The sequence below is a fragment of the Micropterus dolomieu genome, linkage group LG05 (genome assembly GCF_021292245.1).
Source record: "Micropterus dolomieu isolate WLL.071019.BEF.003 ecotype Adirondacks linkage group LG05, ASM2129224v1, whole genome shotgun sequence".
Lineage (NCBI taxonomy): Eukaryota > Metazoa > Chordata > Actinopteri > Centrarchiformes > Centrarchidae > Micropterus > Micropterus dolomieu.
Window position 1 is genome coordinate 16,805,990 of NC_060154.1, and position 22,558 is coordinate 16,828,547.

At 42.4% G+C, this 22,558-nt stretch overlaps 1 protein-coding gene across 2 annotated transcripts in view; it reads right to left on the reverse strand.

Annotated features, from left to right (window-relative positions):
* Nucleotides 1-18,022, reverse strand: part of rnf220b (ring finger protein 220b) — a 31,330-nt gene extending 13,308 nt beyond the window's left edge. The window contains exons 1-2 of one of the 2 annotated variants that reach the window (XM_046049227.1): nucleotides 17,867-18,022; nucleotides 15,893-16,504 (exon numbers count right to left, since the gene is read on the reverse strand). In XM_046049227.1, the coding sequence (XP_045905183.1) occupies nucleotides 15,893-16,484 (592 nt within the window). In that variant the 5' untranslated portion in view covers nucleotides 16,485-16,504; nucleotides 17,867-18,022. Of the gene's footprint in view, nucleotides 1-15,892; nucleotides 16,547-17,866 lie in introns of those variants that run through there. The other variant, XM_046049228.1, reaches the window with a different exon arrangement.
* Between the last annotated feature and the right edge of the window lie 4,536 nt (nucleotides 18,023-22,558).

Genomic DNA, 22,558 nt, shown 5'->3' on the forward strand with positions numbered 1-22,558 from the left:
TTAATGAGCAACATAATAGGCCCTGTAGTAACACATCTGCTATGAGCAGAGTCATTTCCTCAGCTTTCAAAGGCTGGAGCAGCAGCCTTTGAAACAGCAAGTCCAGTTGCCTTTGACTTAGTACTTCTAGATATCTGCTTTTTATTAATTGCTGAATTGCTACACCGGTAATACATAAAAGACAAATGTGCTGCAAGGCTCCATGTTCAGTCCTAACCACATTCAATGGCTGATGAAGGCACACTTCCTCTCCTGGCTTGACCTCAAATCTCTCACTGTCCAATCTAATTCCAGCATCCTTTAAAATATCCCTCCTCTGCAATCAATTGTGTTTAATGTATTAAAGACACTCACCACCACCACCGCAACCTTTGGCCCTTGCACAAATCAATGCCTCGTTAGACCGCTAATGATCATTCATTGACTAATAAGATCTGTATCAACCTCTTGTAAAACATTGATTGGCCTTTGGCCTCTGTATTGCTCTGTGCATTACGTGGACAATGGGAGACAGCAGCTGTAAGTCCTGGGGAGTCAGATGATGAAAAAGCTCCTGGTGAGAATGGACAGGAATCCCAAACCCCAAATATACTCATTCTGAAGCACCTCAGGCCAAAGCCCTTTTCTTCTGCCCTACAGATCAATGGACATAACCTCTCTGACCATAGGTCAATCAGTGCACAAACCCTCAGTTTCTCTGTGAGAACTCTCTCTCTCCCCCTCCCTCTTGTTCTTTCTCTCTCTCATCTTTTCCATTAGCCACTACAATTGTTCCATCAGGTGCTGGCGTGGCTCAGCATGTATGTGTCCAATCATCCCGTTGATGGAGAGTGGACTGCGTAGCTGTGTGACTGTGTCCCTGTGACCATATTTCCCTTCTCAGGACCTGAGGGCAAAGATCGAACCCTGCCTCCGCTTCGCTCCAACGAATCAATCTGGCCCTCATTGAGATGCATGGCTCAATGATCTTTGATAGTGACTTACAGATTGGAGAGAGGGAGTGGAAGTCAGGGGGAAAGTTAGGACTGTCCTTGGGTATGTCCGGTAATATGAGGCTACTTACAAGCCACCTCATGGGAAAATATCTGTAGATCTATTTGAAGAGTTTTGTTCTAAATCATCTGCAGTTTGAAGTCTGATGATTCCTGATGGGGCAGAGCTTATTAAGCTCTGTAAATGGGAAAAGTGGCTTGGACCTAGCTACACAACACTATTCCTGCCATGATTTGTGTGTCAGGTAACATTCAATGACTTGCCCACATTCAGCTTACTTTCTAGATTGCCAAAACATGGTGTGGTTATGATGTGTGATGTTGTGATGATGGTGTGCTGGCTCTGGGACAGTCTCACCCTCTATGATCCTCTATGCATGTTAGCTTTGCAGCAGCAATTGTAGCGACAGTTTGCTAACGTTACTTGCATTACTTGCTGTGTCAATCATAGACTGTATATAAGAACTGGACGTAGTCATCGTGACGTCACCCTTTGGTTTTTGGACTGCTGTTTTGAAGCCTCAACTTTGGCTGATAGGGCGCCACCATGTTGAGTTTTTGCAACCAGCGGCACCGGACGTGACCATATTTGGACGAGATGGAACTAACGTCCATGTGTGGAGCTAGCTAGCTTGCTTAGCTAGGTGCAACTGTAATTCACGTTAACTGTCATTTTAACAGGGCTGACAATTTTGTCTACAACAGTCTTTAAACATAAAATGCACTCACCAGAGAAAGTGAACAGCCAACTCCTAATAAGCTTTTTCAATGGCACTGGTTAAATTTACACAGTGCCGTGGGTACTTTGCTTTATGGTCTATTTTTCTCTAAATGGCACCACAATTTACTAAATGAACATCATGTTGTATTGAAGAAGACCTGAAACTAGTGATTTAGACCATAAACTCATTAGGAAAGTGTTTAGAGGTAATAAATCAGGTTAGAAGTAGGGTCATTTTACCATTATTTCTAATGGAACCGGCCTTCTTTTTGCAACCAGAAGAGTCGTCCCCTGCTGGCCGTTCAATAGAATACAGGGTTAAGGGACTTCCGCATTGGCTTCTTGTATCAGACCGAAAGCTTCCCGCTTGGTGTTAATCGAGGTCTTCATGGGTCCACTTGGTTCCGTAACTGAGACTCAACCTAGGATATCAGTTGGATGAGGTCCAAATTACATTCAGTGTAATTGGGTCAGGTAGGGTCCCATTGTATTGTGGCAGGTTTAGGATCTATGTTTCAATATGTCTACTATCTCAGTGGATCTAAGCAAACTTGCTCTGATCACATGGTGCATCATGATCATCGTAGGTGAAAAATAGAATTTTGGAAAAATGGCACACGTGAGGAAGAAGGTGAAGCTCTTTTTTGCAAATAGTTGACAGATGACAAATGACCTGTGTTCTTTCTCTGTTTGGGTATTTTCAAGTCCTGCTTGGGTGTTTTGGAGCAGGTCTAATTATCCTCTTTTTGGATTTGTTCTGACTGTCCTCAGTTTTGGGATTGGGTCTCTTTTTAATAAATTGGTTATAGGAACATTTTCCAGAGGTTTGTTTGGAAACAAGTCTAAAATTGTACACCCATAAAGACCTCTACCTGCCTTACCTGAGCTCATACTCTTGGCAGTGAACGCCAAATGCAGACTTTGACATCCGTTTGCTGACTGCTGGCTGTCAAAGTCAGTGCAGTTACGTTGGATCATGAAGCTGCTGACAGCGGACAGCAATAGAGCTGTTCACTGTTTTTGATGCCATCAACCTGCGCTCGTTAGACCGACTGAAATATAAAACGATCCAACTCTGTCACACTGGATCGTACTGTCAGGACTTGAACGTCTTTCAACACACTTCAGGCAATCAATTGCCATATTAGATTTAAGTTTAACTTGAGTTAATGTTCGCCAGGAGGGAGTTTTATCTTGTGCTCCTCAATTACATTTCCTATGGCTGTTATGTGAGAACTTTCATAAAGTATTTTAGGAGAATTTTACATTTTAATTCCATACATACAGATTTGTATGAGTTTAGAAAATCTACCACACTTTGTAAACAGTAAGTAATGATGAAGCTGAAAAACACAAGGGTGCTTCGGTTAGATCCAAAAAAGTTGACATTTTGCAGATAATGATGACAGCAACGCCCCGCTTGTTATCATATGTAGGAGCAATAAATCCAATTGGCACAAAAAACTGCAAGTTTGCTGGATTTCCTCTGGAAGTACGCAACTCATGAAATGTGTAAACCTGCTGTGAGGTATATTAAGACAAGCAACCTCGGATAACGCATTTCTTTTATCTTGCTTTTAATTAATTCCATCTGTTATTTTAACACTATTGTTATTTTATATGTCTTTTATATTTGAATGTGTATATTCCGAAGTGTTTTTGGAACTATATATATAAAGCTTATTATTATCATATTTTGCGTACCGATGTGATTGCTGCAATTTTTTCTTTCCTTTTTTGTATGTTTGCATGTTGTTGAAGCAAAATGTATACATTATTCCTATCATGATCACCTCAACCACTCTTTGTGTTTGTGTGTGTGTGTGTGTGTGTGTGTGGAGAGAGAGAGAGACATTAATGAGCTAATAATAATAATAATAACAGATCACAATCCGTCATTAGAGGATAATTAGATTGGCTCCAAAAATACAGATCACTATTACCCGGACCACTGATTAATACACATTAATACTCTCTCTCTCTCTGTCTCTCTCCACCTCTCTCTCCACCTCTCTCTCTCTCCCTTATTATTCCATCGTCTCCTCATCACTTCTCTCACATTTTCATTTCCCCTCTCGCTCTTTCTCTCATTTAGTGGTTAATAAGGAGAAAATGAGACGATCGCTCTGTTGCTTGCATCAAGTACTCAACTTTTCTAAACAGGGTTGATCACTGTGTGTGGAAGAGTTGAAGAGTTTAATTATAAGAGCACTCACCAGTGGTACTTGAACAACTACAACAACAGGAAAGATTTTAAAAGTGAGTTGTTACTATATATTTGATCAGTTGGGTTCATTTCCTTACAGCTGTGTCGACAAGCGCTTTACTCTTGCATCCTGTGTTACATTGCTTCAGTTTTGCACTTTCTGATTTTTGGTGTTTCGTCTGCTTCTCCACCAGTTCGTGATTTTCTACATTTCCCCAAATGCATTGGAAATAAAAGCCCAGAGATCACGCCTGAACGTCAAGTAGATCACTGTGGTACCAACTCCGACACATTCAGAATTTTAGGCGCACGCATCCTCCTAAACTCCCTAAACAAACATCATGCCACAGTTTTGGCAATTTTGAAACAGCGAGACTCAGTAAGAACAAAGTGAGTGTTCTGAACACATCCACTAACAGTCAATCTTCTTTGGGGGGAAGAAAAAACAGTGGATTTACTGCTGCTATCAGGTGCACGCGGCACATTCTAAAAATTCAGATGAGGTTCCCAGATGGTGGTGAGAGGTTTAAGGTACAATTGTTAGCACAGTTACAGCACATAACAAAAAAGGTACTCAGCTACATTGTTCTGAACATAAGTTCTGTCATTATGATTCCAGATGAGTTTGCTGGGGGGAAAAACACGGAGAAATAAGGAAAGTATTACAAGAAATAGAGAGGAAAAAGAGAGGAATGAAGTCTTAAAGTAAAGTAAAGCTTCAGTAAAGCTTTGACTAAACGACTTGAGGATTTTAGGAAAATGTCCTTTTCTGATAGAACTCCATATCGAATTCAAATTCTTTATTAGAGAGCTCTTAGATGATCGTTCTATAGAGTGACGTCTGGGTAGGACTATGCTTTTTATCTTTTCTTCAAAGTAATTTTATTTGTGTACTTTTACTTCTGATTTGTTTTGTCAGCTTGTGCACTCTTCTCACTATGTTAACTACTTGTATGTTCATCAGGTTCTGAGTTCTGTTGTACTGGCTTTTGTTTTTTAATAAAAAACTGAAGCATACAACTGTACCAACTGTGTGAACAACTACACAGCTTCAACAAAACACACATGTGACAAAACCAGAGAAAGGAATGAGAAAAAAAGAGGAAGGAAAGACAGACATCCATGACAGAAGAGAAACCTGCTCTTTTGATTCGGATTGACAACAAAATTGCTGCATTTTACTGTGTTGAGTACTAACATTTTATCAGCAGTGTGATGTCAGTCTTTTGCCAGAAATCCATAAGAATAAGAAAAACACACCACCACAACAAAAAGGTCAGTACATGCATGCTACATTCAGTCGCTTTTGTGAGTTAACATGTTTCAAAGTACATTTTTCTTTTCTTAGCAGCTGATGCGCACACGAGCACACACTTACACTGTCCTGCTCTATGACGGAAAACACCCCCACCTGCTTTCCCCTCACACCTGTCCCACATACACTTTGTGCAGCACAGGTGAGCAGAAGAAACCTTAGCCATCAGAGAGCAGCGCTCTGCAGGGAGACTGAGAGATCCTTGAAGCTGTCTGTAAACTTCAAACAAAAATAGTTGTGTTCTCTTAATTTGTGACCAAAAAAGCCCCGCATTGGGCCTCGATTGCAGTTCCTTTGGCCTCATCATCAGGCATCATTACAGATAAGCCATCTGTCCCTCCCACCTCTCCTCCAGATAACATCTGATACTGTCAGAAACAGTGTTGACTGCTGCTGGTACGAGAGGACCACAAGCACCTGGTGCTCTGTGATACACCTGTGTTTGGGTTACTCACACTTCCTAAAAGATGTTATTGTGTCTGCCTGGATGAGCAAACAATTATGGCTGATGACGATGGTTTTATCTTCAAATAGTAGAAAGACACAGCCGATTGAGCAGCTTATCTTCAGTAACCAACATACAAAGGGAAAGAGGGATCAGGGGCCTTTAAAGCAGTGAGTTTAAAGGATTACTCCACGACAAAAGGTGAAGAAATCTTAGATGAAAACAATTTTTGGAAAATATCTAGGAAAACACTTGTTCTTATTATTTTTAGCAGCTGTTTTCATTTTCCTAGAGAAGTCCCAGAGTTACAGCACAAGTGCAAGGTTACACTGTATATGATTCACATGAAAGTTTGAAAGTTGTATGGAACTTGCTGCCTAGATTTGTTATTTTCTGGCAACTTGCAGCATGTTACTGTAAAATAACTGGACATTCAACACAACCAAATACAACACCACCACAACTTACTCCCCACAAACAGTAGAATTAACTAATACCAACAAGTCTCAATAAAAATGCAACATTCTGAAATTCACAAAATAAATATTTGTTGCAGGGCTTTGGTATTGGATTCAGTTACATTGTACAAGTGTTAAAGATATCATGTTTCCCTTCGTGTGATGAAATAGCTTTAATTCTGTACTAGAAAAGATTAGCAAGTATGTTAATTTGGGGAATTTTATGTGGTGGCTTTTCCCCCATGGAAATATAAATCAGAATTTACCACTGAATAAAAGTTCTTACAATAATTTATTTGAATATAAAAATGAGTATGGATTACAGAAAAGCTTAATAATCAGTAAATTGAACAATAATACCAAGTTTGGCACGGAAAAAGTTCCTGTTACCAAAATCAGATTATCAATCAATATTCCCTTAAAGATATTGCTTCTAGGGCAAGGTCGACTTAGAATTTAACCTATCTATAGGCTAGCTTACTAAATGTATACTGATATTTGGTAGGCTAAATTCCCACATTAACTAAATGCTGAAATCCATTATGTGGTTTAAGCATTACACTGCAAACAAAGGTGAGCAATGCTTTTAAATTTGTTGATGTTGTCTTCTTTTGAGCATAAAGGGCACATCTTCCCTGCATGCTGTGTGCGGTATCCCGGCACCAGACTGACTCGGCTCTCACAACCCCCAAGCCTTGTTGAGAGAAAGATATATTGAGCTTTAATACAACACTCAGACGGACGACCCTCCTCAAGTGAATATGCACACATTGTAATAGTTTGTGTGGGAAAAAGGGCGAGACAAACACATCTCTGAGTGTGTGTGTGTGTGTGCTCATGTACATATCAGTTACACACAAACCAATGTAGTAGCCCTGGTGAGCGCAGCGCAGTGTGAGCCCCCACCGATACGCCCCTCCGATCTTTCCTGTCAGCAAACACAGCAGAACAAAGAGGCCTGTGGCAGCGCCAGCGGGTATAGATCTTCTCCCCTGTGTTCTCGCTCAGTGGGGTCACACAGGAGCCGCTCACAGTTCAATCTCCTCTACTTGACTGATCAGGAGCTTTGAGCTGCTGGTAATGAGACTGGAACCTCTCCAGTGTGCAGAACCCAAAACCAGCCCACCCAGAGTAGAAGTATGTAGAGTCCAGGAGTCGCCTTATATATAAGCAGCTACTTCAAACTGTTAACTCAAAGCATTTACTAATTAAATGCAATTATTGGGTATATATTGGCTCTCAAATATTACTTAGTACAGAGACACTGTTAGTTCAGATGCACTGATATAGCAACATATAGATTTTACACTAAAATATGAGTCTCAGAGGAAAAACAGCTTTACCCTCAAAGTGTTTATCTTCAAAATTAAAATGAAACGAAAAAAATGATCACCATAATAAAACTAAAATATAAAGTCATACCAAACAAACATATTTTAAACATGTTTGACTAAAATAGATTTTTCTAAGGCAGAGAAGAGGATCTGTATTGTTCAGGGGGGATTTAAGCTGATAATATTCAATTACTACAAAGTTAACTATCTAGTTAAATTAAAAATACTAAGTAAGTAATAAGTATTTTTATGTGGAATGGAAATGTCTCTGACAATGGCATATTTATATATTAGAGGTTATTAGAGTTTCATTTAAAACCCACATTATGATCATGAAACATACCCATAAATATATTTTCATAGATATTTAGATATTGATTTACGAGCCAATTCTAACATGAAACTCAGAGCAGCATTTTCATCCTAATAGAGCTGTGTGATACTAACTGATACCAGAGTTTGAATAAAAGAACAATATATCAACAATTATCCTGGTGTAATTTTACTTTTGACTGTAACACTTAATATAAAAAATAACTAAACATGTACCCAGTTACACTTTGATCTTCTACAATTAAATATTGATTTCCATATTCACATTTGTTTTGTAATAAAGAAAGAAAAAGATGCCACAATAGAGCAGCTATTACACCTGTTTCGAAAGAAAAAACATTCTTGAAATAGGTAAAACTGGGCTGGAAACTTGTATCATGATCACCACACTGATCGCACATTTCCAACGTGCTCTCAATTGGATTGTCATGACGGATATTGCAGTGTTATGTGAGGTAAAGATGCTGCATGACTTTTCTTATGTGAAACATAAAACAGTAGCATTGACGCTTGATGTGTTATAATGGTGTAATTTGCATTGAAACAATCCACAGCATATATCCCATAATCATTCAGTGATTGATTTGTAATTGCACTAATAGGGTCACGGCTGAGACAATAGGATGTGTAAAGCAGAGTCCCTGCTCTTACTCAGACTCACAGTGAGCCTGTTGAGCGCTGCCTGTGTGGTCTGTGGGAACAATTAGCACAATCTCCATACTAATGGCAGCCTGTAATGGACACTGCTGAGCCTGCCAGCTACTGTGTGTGTGTGTGTGTGTGTGTGTGTGTGTGTGGGTGGGTGTGTGGGTGTGTGGGTGTGCGTGTGTGTGTGTGTGTATTTGCATATGCATGTGTGTGTGAGGGAATGTTTGCATACGCGCATATCCTTCATTGTGAGTGCCTTCCTGTGTGTAGTTGAGCGTCTGCTTGCCCTCTGGTGTGTATGTGTATGTGTGTTTGTGTTTGTGGCAGTGTTAAGTCCACATCGAGTTCCTGTGTTTATGTATTTATGTGTGTCTCCCTTACCAGTGTGTGTGCGTAAGTAGCCAGTAGCCCGTATTTTACTGAGGCAAACTCTCCCTCCACCCCCTTCGCTTGCGGCTCTAACCCTGATCCACGGCCACTCATTAGCACCATAATAAAGAGTTGAGACGACACGTAAAAGGTTATATACTGCTGGACTGCTGTTTTCCTATCAATTATCAGGCCTGTGATTTATGGCCCGGACCCAATGCTATTCTCTGAGGAGAATTAGGGGAGTGTTTACACCCCTTCACAGCGGGGTGAGGGGTCAAACTTTGACCTTTAAGGCAGGGGTGCACCGGCCCTGATGGGAGTTTGTGAACAGCAAAGCAGCACTGGAAGTGACTAAATCGATCTGTGTGGATATTTTGGATGCATGTGTGAGTAATCTGCACTGTTTCTTGTGCTTTAATATGTTTGAACTGTTACATGCACGTGATTGTATACTCCAGCAAATGCTAACTTTCTTTCATGCCATGTACACTGTTCTTTGCTTAAAATCACACAATTCATTGTGTTGCATTTTACAGATGCAGAATTTACCATTCTATTCTACATCTGTTAGCAATGACGTAAAATGACTTTTCTGATTGTTCATATGTGTTCTCTAAATGTGTGAATATTAAATGTACTGCACGCTACAGACTAAGCTAGTGAGTCTATTCTAAAGGGAGTAGGGAATGAGTAAATGAGGGAGTGATACAGTGAGTATATTCTCTAATATTTCACCCAGACACTTGCAGTTCCCTAAAGATATCTTCTTTTTATTAAAAAAAAACAAAAAACATCTCGGTTGTCAATCCTGCTCATGAAGCCACTGAATGATGTCGGGACGTTGTGTATTCGGGAGGTAAAGCTAGCACGCCTGGCATGCCTTTGACGTGTTGGCTTTTGTCAAGCTCCTCCACAGCTGGGAGACTTGCAGCAAGCACAAGTGACATGCGGTAATGAAGTTTGTGCGTGACACAAGGCGAACACCATGGTGAACACACACATAAAATGCAAACATACTGCATTAGTATACATATGTGTAGGTTCCTGGCTGCCATCCAGGCGTGCAGCAGTGGTGTGGTCTCGCTGTCTGTCAGCGCTGCTCCTCTGCAGCATGTGTTTAACCCGAGCTTTTGGCCTTCCTGCCCTCTCTATCTGCCTGACTGATTCGTTAGGCTCCGGGGACAGGATGGAGGATGTAAGTTTGTGCGTGTGTGTGTGTGTGTGTGTGTGTGTGTGTGCCACTTCTTACGAACATGTGATTCAATCTAGAGAAATACCCGGAGCCTATCCTATAGACACACGCACACAGACACACACACAAACCAGGTCTTTGATGTGAGATCAGAGGCAGCCGTGATGCAAGTCGATCAGGTGAGCAGAGAGAGAAGCAGAAAGAGGGAAAACGGAGAGAGGAGAAGAAGGAAAGATGGTCTCTGTTAAAACAAGGCTGTTGTTTTAATGACCCCTGGGCTCTGCACTCATTATGACCCTCTCTTTCTCTCTCTCTCTCCTGTCTGTCTTTCCCACTCTCTCAGCATACTCGAGCCTCCCCCTCTCTCTCTTTACACAGAACCAGTGCTGTTCATGTGGGCTGATCACAGTAGGCGATGGAGGCAGATGTGGCAACTGCAAGATGTCTTATGACTCATGTTTCGGCAGAACATTCTGTTGACCATCTAACAGGTGCTGATGGTCACCACAAAAAGACCCCCACGCACACACACATATACACACACCCAGATTTCCCCATGCTACTGTAAAGGCCTACTGCCAGACTCATAGAAATCCTGTCTGTCTCCGTCAAGCCGTGTGGTCCCACAGCCCGACACTATGAAACGTCTGAAGATACGTCAGCTCGCACGGAAGCTGCAACACACACAGATACACACACTGCATTCACCGATACACAAGCATGTATAAAACCACAAAGACAGCACCTAAATCTAAATACATGGGGGAAATACTCTGTTTTCCCTTATAAGATGAAGGGAAGGAGGTAAAAAGCTGAGAAGAGTTTCCCCTCCTGCCAGGATGAAAGCCTCTTTTACTTGGGAGGACATTAGGAGAACAAACTACCATCACAACAGGAGGGGAAACAGTCGAGTGCGGCGTGCTCTCACTTCAAACACAACCACCATTAGTATTGTAATGTTTCCTCCCTGAGTGTTTGAAATCAAAAACAAGACTACCAGTGTGGTCAGTAAGAGAGCTGGCAGCGGATGTCACTTTTGGATGAATACCTTTTAAAGAGACTGAACAACACTGAGGCTGCAGTAAGCTGTCAGGTGAAAATTACTGAATCCTTTTGTTTTCATTCTTGAGTATATTAAATGGGATCTGTTATTAAATATGTGTTGGTCCTAAACCTGATTAAAGATGGCAAACACTCGGATCTGCGGTTGTTCTTTAAATGACAGTCTCTGGTGTTGTCATAATTCATGTTTTTTTTATCTCTATAGTTTTGTATTCAAATGACCAAACTTTGTGTTAGTCACTTTGGATGCTTGTTCGCCTCATCTTTTTCCTTCTAAACTTCTATCTGCCAGCATTCCCAGTTGTGTTGTTCATGTTTACACCCTCTTATTACTCCATTACATCCGTTTCCTTACTAAAGTTTGTTCGTGACAGATCACACCAACACGATATCACAACAACAACAACAAAAAAGAAACATAAAAAGCGAGACATATGCATATGGTGAGTGTGACTATTGATGCATGGAGTGCACATGCAAGTCTGGCTGATAAGGAGTATACACCCTGGGAATAATAGCGGGCAGCAGACACTATATGTGTATGCATGAGCATCGAGTGGTTGCTATTGATCTCCTGTGGTCTGCCAGTGGGATGTAAACACTGTGTCTTTCAACAGGAAGCTCCACTCAATACGAGCAGCTGTCAACGACTGCTACACAGAAAACGAAGCGCACAGAAGCCCTACCTGTTATCAAATCAGCACACACAGCTAGAGTCTACAGCCTTGTGTGTGTGTGTGTGTGTGTGTGTGTGTGTGTGTGCCAGAGAGATAGAGAGGAGGAGAAAGATGTCAATATACCATACAAACTTATATGCACAAACTGGTGTGTGAAAACTGTGTAACGGCAAAATTTTCACGATTTAATTACCACAAGCATCTATGTAGGTTAATTCTGCAATGTTTGGCTTTATGAATAAGCAGTTTGATCATTTTAAAACTGTCAAGCTAAAAACAACACTGCTTTCCTTTATTCCCGAACACTTTTACACAGTTTGTAATATATTAAAATCTAACCCTTCTTTAAACAGACACACACACACACACACACACATTAACACACACAAAAAGCATGTAAGCTGTGTCTGGAACAACCTCAAAACCATCAAACTTCACTTTGCCACAGAGGTAATCCATGTGCCAAATCTATGATGAATCTATGTAATATTGATTCTGTTTGGACGCTGCACTAGTCCACTAACAACCCGTGAATAACTGACCGTGGGGGACACTTACACTCTGTGCGCATCTGGTGGAGAATCCTCAGTGTGTGTTACACTCATTTCCCCTCTATTAACTCCCTGCAAGATTTCTTTTCACTCAGGTGAAGATCTGGTGAGTCTCTCAGTGCCTCCTCATCTCAGTAAGAGACGTCTTCAACAGTCCATGTCTGATTTAAAAGGCCTGATGCACAGATTTTGTTGTCGTGATGAGTTTTGTCCCTGTTAAATACCTTTAGTTAGATTTAACACTTGCTGAGAAGATAGTCTATTGAAGCGTTCATGTTTCACTTACAGCATGATGTTCAGAAAAGCAATATTTTGAATATATCAACAAGTCAACATCAAAGAACTAGCCCTGACAAAGGCAGATAGATTTGCTTCGCCCACATTATCTTTTGTTTAAAGTCAAAAAGATTAAAAACTGCAACTGACTACAGAATGACAAAGAAAAACGGCACTGTAATCTTCACGTGTGTGTGAATCTGTTTGTGGTCCAGTTACATGTTAGCAATACCAACTGAGAATATTTCTGATAAAAGTTGCAGCTGACATTGTAAAGATTTGTTCTGTTTGCTTTGAGGCGGTGTTGTCAGCCAGCAAGCGGGCAGTTGCATCATTTTCTTTCCCGTTAATTTTGACTTGTTTCACCAATCAAAACAAACAGTGTATTTGCTGTGATTCACATGTGAGCATGCAAGACAAGTGCAAGCTTTGCTATTTAACCATTTGCGATCTACCTGTAAGCAGTGCTTTTCAGATCACTTTAGGGAAACTGGCTCCAGGTCAGCCCAGAGAAAAGAAAGAAGGGGAAAACGAAAGCTGAACAGGCTATGCTGCCAATTGAACATCTTTTTTGTTCGGTGGCCTTCATGGATCTCTTTGTCCATGCTGCAGGTGAAGGCTTTTACTTTTCTGACAGCCACATCCAGGAGTTTGGCACGTTACAAGTATCACAACACAGGGGCCCTCAAACATCTGGCTCCAGTTATCACAGCTCTCACTCAGCTTTGCCACCACAGTAAGATACAGACGCACTCACACACACACACACACACACACACACACACACACACACACACCACTCTGTCAGCGTCTGGCCATGGTGTGTTTTGCCACTCCGCTCCTCCGGTTTCCCAACTCGTGTTTCTGGTAAAGGGCCATTTTAGTTCCAGCTCAGGCCTGCAGCGGTAAGCATCTCCCTGAGGAAAATAAGCATGACTCGCTCCAGTGAAGACATCTGCCCTTTGAAAGCGAGCATGGCTGTTTGAACAGCTGTCAGAGCACACCATGCATCTCAGACCTTCCCTGATAAAACAGAGGCAAGTCTGGGAGGGAAAATCGACAGGAAGAAAAGATACTAAATGGACAGAAGGAGATGTACACTGGCAGTGAAACACTGCGGATGGGAAGAGGTGCCCTACCAGGCTGTTGCTCAAACTGACGAGAAGCTACAAGAGGAACTACAGCACTCGGTCACCTGTGCTCAGACCTGGAGACTATGTGGTCTGTCCTCATAAAGTCAAATGCAATCCAAAAAGTTTTGATTTGTTCAATGAAAGCCGGCACAAGCATAATCATGTCATCTCAAATTCAAAAATACTAATCAAAGTGTAAGTGTATTTTGTTAAATTACACATTTACAAATCAAATCACACATTGGATCCATCCTAAGCTTCAGTGATGAGGCCAGTGCCTCGCCTAAGGGCAGTGTCAGGAGTTTTCCTAATACCTAACATGGGTGTCCCATACATACATGGGGAGAACATGCAAGCCCAACACCGACAGTCATTTCAACAATGAAGAAAACTTAAAAAATATAGAAAGTAGTTTTAATGGTGTAGTTTCTACTTTGTGAGTATTTGCATTGCCATTGCTGCAGCAGTATGCGAGTGGTAGACACACTCTCACAACCCAAGAAGATTTCAAGCTTAACACTTAAGACTTTTGGTCCTGAAGTGACTGTCTGTTACCCAGTCAAGAGGAACAAGTGTATGTCAGACTTAGAAAAGTGCTGGGAGCTCAATTGCATTAAAGCTCTTAGTTTGCCTGAGCTCCAATCTAATTGGATAAAGCTGGGAAAGCAGCTTCCAATGTGCACGAATCCATTTTTCTTTCTCCCAAACCCATTTTTTTTGGAAGAGGAGCGATGCTCCCCATGTTCTGTTCCGCCCCATCTTTTGTCCTTGTCAACATTCCCCAAATGAGATTCCCAAAATCAGGAGGTGAGGGGAACACGCATGCTCGAGTGCACAGAGCAAACATTGTCAGACAGACACACCTCTCACACCAGCATGCTGGCTGGCATCTCTTTCCTTTCCCGTCCTTATTAAAATTCCATATTGAGATTCCTCCCTGCCACTCCGCCTCCCTGGCCCTGTCACTCAGCCACCAACCGGCGACAAAATCAGCAAGTTTCAACAAAGACACACATATGCATAGAGACACACACGGCACACAATCCAAACTTTTCTTAAGACAACTCGTCTCTGCTCCTGCCCTTTATGTGTGGGATGAAAGTTTCCTTTAGGTGATATGTATGAGAGCGTGTATCAGCGTCCCCCCCCCCCACCCTTCGCCCCTCTCCATCTCTGCGCCCCCTTCTCATTGTCATTATTTTCAATGGTGTCCCCCTCTGATCTGCCGAGCCTTTGGGTGCTCTCTCTCCTCTCCCTCTGTCTTTCCCTGGTCGCTTTTATCTGTCAGGCGCTCCTCTTGGCGACCGCCACTGAGGGGGTTTGATTTCCCATCATGCCTAGCATTGCCTCCCTGACTCTGGCTCCCTCTCTCCCCACCCCCTCTCCCTCTGAGGCGAGTGTTGTGCCCCCGCGTCGTTGGGCAATTATCCCCGGGAGTAATGAGGAGCGTCTCTCCCTCCGTGGCGCACTGACTGACACCTCTCCCACTCATTTGTCAACAAATCAGACGGCTGGTGTGGGCGGCCATATTGAGCTGAGGGTTGTCGCTGGGAAGCTCAGGCTGAGGCGCATCGCCGCGTCTCTCTCTCCCTCTCTCTTTTTCTCTATCCTCCTCCATCCCTTCCTCTCTATCTCTGCCACCTCGTTATCTCTGACAGGGTGTCACTCGTTCCAACTCTCACTCCTCCTATGTCAACCCTCCGCACGCTCCGATGTATTTGTGTTCCACAGCCACCAAGAAAAAGTCTGACTTCCAATAGGCCTAATGGTCATATGTGACTAATGATCACTAAGCTGAACAAGTGACACTGTTCAATTTATTTGTGTCAAAGTCAGTCACAGCCAGTCGCTGTAAACACTTTGTCCAGCTAGACGAAAAAGACTAGAGTGCAAAAGGGAAAATATTTTCAGATACGTCTTTAGTCACAAAGTCTCCTTTCAATTTGTCACCATTAGTTGATGCAGCTGTGGAGGGTATGTAAATGTCATCTGCCGTGTCATGTCAGCGTGAGCAAGGTCTTTGATGTGCCAATTAAACTCTTTATATTTGGCTGAATACTTTAAAGGTGTGAGATCAGGGACTGTGTGTGTTTTAGATGTGAGCAGGGAGAGCGATGCATGTTTGCATACGAAACATGCATCAGACATGTGTTTCTGTGAGTCGAGTGTGTACTCACTGTGCTCTTTGCGCTCCTCCGGACTCGATGAAGCCTCTCCATCAGACAGCAGGCCGGACATGGAGAAGAGCTTCCTGCTTGAATCGTCCCCGGCTTTGAGGGAGCCTCCCGGGGAGCAGAAGTCAAACTCCTTCCCCTCCACCTCCGGGAAGCAGCTTTTCAGCCTCTTTGCAGGGGTGAAAGCCGACTGGTAAACCCCCGACTCCCTCTCCTCTTGCGGTGAAGAGAAAGGTCGGAAGGCGCCCACGCCACTGTGGTTGAGCATGCTCAGGGTGGAGCAGTCCAGGTTTGGTGGGGTGAACTGGGGGTGCAGGTGGAGCAGGGAGGCTGGGAAGTCTCGGGAGGGGAAGTTGCCTGAAATGGGGCCCTGGCGCTGGTACATGGAGGTGAAGGTGTAGGAAGCCGAGGGGAAAGGGAGGTGGAGGTCTTTCTCCATGGAAGCGGGGACACCGAAGGGCCTGGGCGCCTGGCAGGGGACGGAGGCGTCTCGGCCGGATTCGGCAGTGGAGGCGAGGACCATCAGGGCGGGGGAGGCCAGTGGAGCTGGCAGGTAGGAGGAGCTGTCCATCTTGAAGGGGCGGTGGAGGTCCATTCACCTCCTTGTTAGTGGTCCTGAGGAGAGGGAGAGGACACACAGTCAGAGGAGAGTGTTAAGGTGGAGCTTTAGGCTGAGCTACAACAGGACATGAAAAGAAAAACACAAATTACAAATTGCTTCAAAAGATGCTCTGTTTTAGGTTCTATTTTCTTTCAAATGTGGAATATGTGAACTTTTTTTTATTTATTACCATTACTGAATTATACTAATTAATTTGAGTTGTCTCATGAAGAAATAAGGAGTTTGATTTTGGGTCAAAATAATTTTGTTAACTTTACATTTTATATAATCCACATGCCCCATCTCTTCATTTCATGAAACACACCCAGTTGCAACTTTAGAGGCATTTTTACAATTACAGGTTTTGGACTAATTTCAGTAGAAAAAGGGTTGGTGGAGGCCTACAGTGCCTGTAAATAATTACCACGGAATAAATTGCCAATAAAACACACACGTAGCGAGGCCTGCAAATGCTAAATTTAATAGTGAGGTAAAAGCAATTAGATTTGGGAAAATACTCCAAACATGTTCCGGAAAAGAAGAAGAATAGCCCTTTTTTTTCTGTAATGAATTAATTGTTTCAGTAAATCAATCAATTGTAAATCATGCTGATTATGTCCAATAAAACATGTGGTGGGTCTAATAGAATAAGCATCAGCAGTTTCTCAACAATTCTGTGCTTAAATGTTAAACTCCAAACTCCACAAAAAAGCCAAAGGATTAACTGAGATGAATAAATTGTAGTTTCTTAAAAATACTAAATTAAAGTTTGAACAATATTATATTAGAATCGGGTGGAAATGCTCTAATCTAATGTAATTAGGTATATCCACGTTTCTTAAATGGCAATTTTGGAAATATATTTAATAAATGGGAAAAGATTGGCATTTTATTTTGGAAAAAGCCGAAATAAGACAGCAAAGTTTGGGCCCACTGATTAACCTTTTTGAACTTTTAGTCTTTTTCCAGTTCATGAACCAAAACATCTCTTTTTGAAATTAACCAGGGTGAGAATAAAAGTTTGCGCACGACAGTGTCAGGCTTAATCCACTTAAAAAACACTTCACCTCAACAAACTGAAAAATATATTTTGCAATGAAGTGACGAACCAGCAATGGCATATAACTTTTTACACAGTCTAAAAACGCAAGCTTCAAGCTTTGACCCTGTTATATCCCAAGAATTTAAAGTCTTTCCATCGTTTCAAAACAGTTTTCCAGCCAGAGCGCACAAGTTCCCTCACTCCAGAAAACAACTACCACAAAGCCTCACAATCACAGAACACATGGTAATTAGATGACCAATTAAACCAATTAAAACAAATGACGCTATAATCGCTTGCGTTATCGCGCGGCATCAGCCGGTAGGCAACTTACCTTGTAGGCTACTCAAAGCGAGATTTATTTCGCCGTCAAGCAACTCTCTCCCTCTCTTTCAACTTAGAATTTCAAGGACGCCGCACTTTCTCCCGGTCGCGCAGAAAAGAGGAAGAAACGAAGAGGGAAAAAAACGTGCAGCTGAGAGCAGCGTCGGCTTCTCCAGTCCTCCTCCAGATGTTGTGCGTTAGACAGTGAGTTAACGCTGAGATGTGTGTAGTTTGGAGAGGTGGTGTCGCTGCGTTTCTGGGCAGGATCAGGGCATCAGTGAGTGGACTGGCTGCGGGTCGGTCTGACTGTTGGTCTCTCCTTCATGCGCTCCGTGTGACAACCCCCCCACCCCCTCTCTCTTCCTCTTTCCCTGCCCTCTTTCTCTGTAGCCTCTTCCCCCCTCTCCCCTGTTCTCTCCCCCAGACACTGCCTGCGATGGACACTTTCAATTTCTTGCCCTGGCTAGGTGTGTTAGAGTGAAATTGAGTCAAAAGAAAAATACAGTATTCAGTTTTCCCAAAGGAAAAGTGTCAGACCATATAATAATAGTAATAAACTTTATTTATAACTCGGAATGTAGAATAAAACATCTGGATTCTTCATGAAAACCTATGTCCATTCTACTTCTTCTTGTTCTTATTATGAACATTAACTCATTATCTCATCATGATACATTAAAACCTTTACAATAAATACTCCTGAAAATACCTTCAAATTTGGAGGATCACATCCACCAAACATTTATTATTAAGGACATACCTGCACTTCATGAAGATGTTTCACAATAAAAAGTTTAAATTCAATGCACTAAGTATAACGCACTCAAGTCATCACTTTCACTGTGTGTGTGTTGATGTCACAGATTTGTGACTGTGAATGGCAGGTATCCTCTCCTCTGTGGCTCAGGAAACCTGTACAGTCTCCAGCCTGTGTGAGTGACACTTGGGAACATTCCCTTTTGATGAGACACAATGCAAACCAATGCTATTATTTGTCACAGATAATCTGCTTTCAACTCCAACACATTACATGCAGCGTAATATCTACATTATTCATATCTGATTTCCAGCACATTGTCAGAAAGCACAGCTCAGAGCACCACAAATCAGCCCAAATCACTCTTAATTTGTTTTTATCGGTATTGGTATTGCTTAAAGACTTTTTGAAATAATGTAATTGAAATAATTCCTTATTCCCCCGAGCCAATCCAGAGGCTTTACACTGCTAATCTAATGTGACACGCAATTTCCGTCTCTCAGACGATTGCTTCCCCTCAGGTCCCTGTCTTTAATGAACAGCCATTTGGCTGTGAGCCTGTGTGCGTGCATGTGTGTGTGTGTGGAATCAGAGAGCAAGAAAGAGTCCTGAGATAGGAAATGAGCGAGTTGGGAATATCACAGCCAGGACAAAGACACAAGAAACAGGCTTGTGGGGAGACATAGCTGGACATCACTGTGTTCACAGTGCTAACATCCTGAAAACACACTGGGAAACACTCATTGGGATGTAAAAATAAATATTGATTCACTTGTCTACATTACCAAGACTGAGGAGAATCACGACAGTTCATCTGCCACATACATCCATAAAGTGATGCGTGAGATGGAGCTTTCCATGTGTGCCGCTTCCTCTCACACCTAAAGACAGCTGGCTGGTGAGGAGGCGGAGGGCCAGACAGCAGATACAGACCTTTAAATGGGCACGTAAACCAGAGTCCAGACTGACTCTGTAACAGTCTTGCCCTCGGACCAATATGGGAGTGTGTAACACATGTCTTCCTTGTGACAAGGGAAGGTCATTACTCCACTTAGAGAGCACCCTCTCCCTCACACATTGTTTTAGGGTTAGACAGCCGCATGCCACCAAACGCACTGTCAAACAGACACACTCATAGTCCAGGGTTAGACTAATGTGGGGCTGGATTACCCAAATCAAATCTGCTCAGGGCAAGGATAACCTTTGTTTCATTACAAATTAATCTAATCTAGGACACAGGTATTCAGTTCCTTTACCAGGAAATGACAGAAATATCCTTATTTGCCTGCTGATCAGTGAACATACTCACACAAGTGGCTCCATTGACATAATGATTATTATTTTTACCCTGTTTCTCCAATTTGCCCTGTGTGCTAGTGGCTGTGGGTGGTGTATAGTGGATGATGGCTGTGTGTCCTGCAGGCCCAGTGAAGTGTTAATGATGTCCCCGCTGCCTCAGCCAGGTTATGGCACAGGGGCCGTTAGCCGCCCTGGGTAAACTGCATGGCTCCCAGAATAAATTGCCACCCGGAGCCACGCAGGCTGGTCAGCCAGCCAATTACAGGCCTGCCCGCTCAGCTGAGGATGATGGGATACGATGTTAATTGTATGTCTTCATTTTCTGGCAGGAGGTGAGTCACTTGGCTGTCTTCTTGACTGCTATACACATACACATGCGCACAAAGAGAGCATAACATCGTAATGCATGTTTTATGCTTTGATTTGGTCTCTTTCTGTGTCTTTGTTTGTACTGTGAATCAGCACGGTCACATTCCTCTGTCCCATTTCACAGTTAGCTTTTTAACTTGACATTGAATTGAGTTTTGAATCTTTTTCAAGCAATTTTAACAACATTTAAATTGTGCAGCTTAGTTTCTGTGGTCTTCAGTATAATTCCCAACAAGTAAGAGATGAGTTGAGGCAAATTAAATCAACATGATGAGAGCTCTCCACTTCTTTGATTACGATGCCAGGGGTCATCAGCGGAGTCTTTTAACTTTCACAATGCTTAATTGGAGTTGTGAACAGTAAATAGTCATGTCTTTATTTTATCACTCTCCTCCTTTCATTCCCAGTTCTTGTTTCCGGGGCGTGGAGTAAACTAAGTTACTGCTGTAATCATTTTCACAGACCAATTAGTGATAATTACCTTTTGCTGTGAGACTCACAATCTCAATTACAGCAGATTGCCTTCAAAATTCGTACGATTCCCCCTAATCAAAAACAAAAGAATATGAAAATGAAAAAAAACCCAGAAATTATTTATTTTTTAAAGGGATTTGTACCTGCTGAACAAGCTGAAGAGAGATGTGCTACATTCAAAATTTCAGCAGTCGTAACAAGTGTACAGGACAACAGAGTGCCCCAGCAGGATCCTCGCAGTGGCAGTAGCAGTGGCGGAGATGAAGAGTGCTCAGTTCTCTGGAGTCAGTTAGTAGTTGTGTGGTGGAGTGCTACACTCCTCAGTATATCAACATAGAGACTGTCTGGTAGCAGTGCTATGGAGAGAGAGGTTAGCTACTATATTAACATAGGGAGAGACAGCGCCAGAGCAGAGCAGTCTGCCAAAGACTGAGCAGTGGAAGTGAGACAGAGAGAGAGGCCATCGACCAGACAGCTACAAGATGGAGTGGAAGGGAACGTGTGAGAGATGAGCTGTCGAACATGTGACAATGTGTGTGTGCATGTGAGGAAAAGTGAAAGTATGTGTGTGTGTGTGTGTGTGTGTGTGTGTGTGTGTGTGTGTGTGTGTGTGTGTGTGTGTGTGTGTGTGCATGTGTGTGTGTGTGTGTGTGAGACAGCTCCCCAAAGCAGCCAGTGAGCATGAATGTGAGGAGGAATACAGAGAGGTGCATTATGGTCTCAATCATTGATCGCTTCCTCCCAAGGGGGCTGGTGACTGCCCCCCACCACACACACACACCCACGCCCACACATACACACACCAGGATTCTGTATGTTTACATATTCACAGCACACCCATGTCGGCAGGCCGATACTGTTTGCATGTACTCAACTTTTTCTCTACACTGCTAAAGTTAAATTCCCTTTACTGAAAACAGTTTCATCAACAGAACACTGTTGATTCAAGTGGTTGTAAAAGAGGCGAAATATATTTAATAGGGATAGAGAATAAGCAATGCATGCTGTGTGACTTCAGGGAACATACTGTCCAATTATAAACGTACTTTACTTAAAGGATACATTTTTCTTACTGTCAACAAATCCCCTGAAAATGCCAGAACCATCAGTGTGCTAGTCTTGGCACTAAGCCCCAAGTGTATTTCTTCATACTGAAGATCAGCTACTATTCATTTTCTATGATACACAAGTGAATACAATAGAAGGCATTGTGGAATTCTAGAATTGACCAACAACATAAAATAACACTACGTGGCATAAAGTGATTAAGAAAGTGATGTAAATATTTATAGCAGCAGGACAGTGCGTGCGAGACTAACTCAAAATGAACTGCAATGTACTTGTTTGTTGTAATAAAGGAGCATGATAGGGATGATAGTGCAACACTGTGGCTGATGTGTGCTTTTAATAGTATTTGGAAAACAATGGAGTTCTATGACACAGAGAAATAAGCTGTGTTAGGCTTTGGACAAATTTATTGTTGGTTTTGGACTATTAGATAAGATATGTTGATAGTGACAAAAATATAAAATTTTACCAGCTTTATCATTTAAGTCAGAAATTCATTCAAGGGTACTGTGAAAAGCAGTAGGAAAACTGTACAACATTTCCTTTTCTCCCACTCAGTTCCAACCTTAATCTATGGTCTTATGTAGCAGTGACAGCCTGTGTCCTCAACCCGTAACCGCCACTTCAATCTACACACATATACACACACAAACACAACGTTGCCCACCACCAAACATCACACCCTTTCCCCTCCCCTTGCTCTCCGCCTCACCCATGCAACCAACTGCCCCCCCC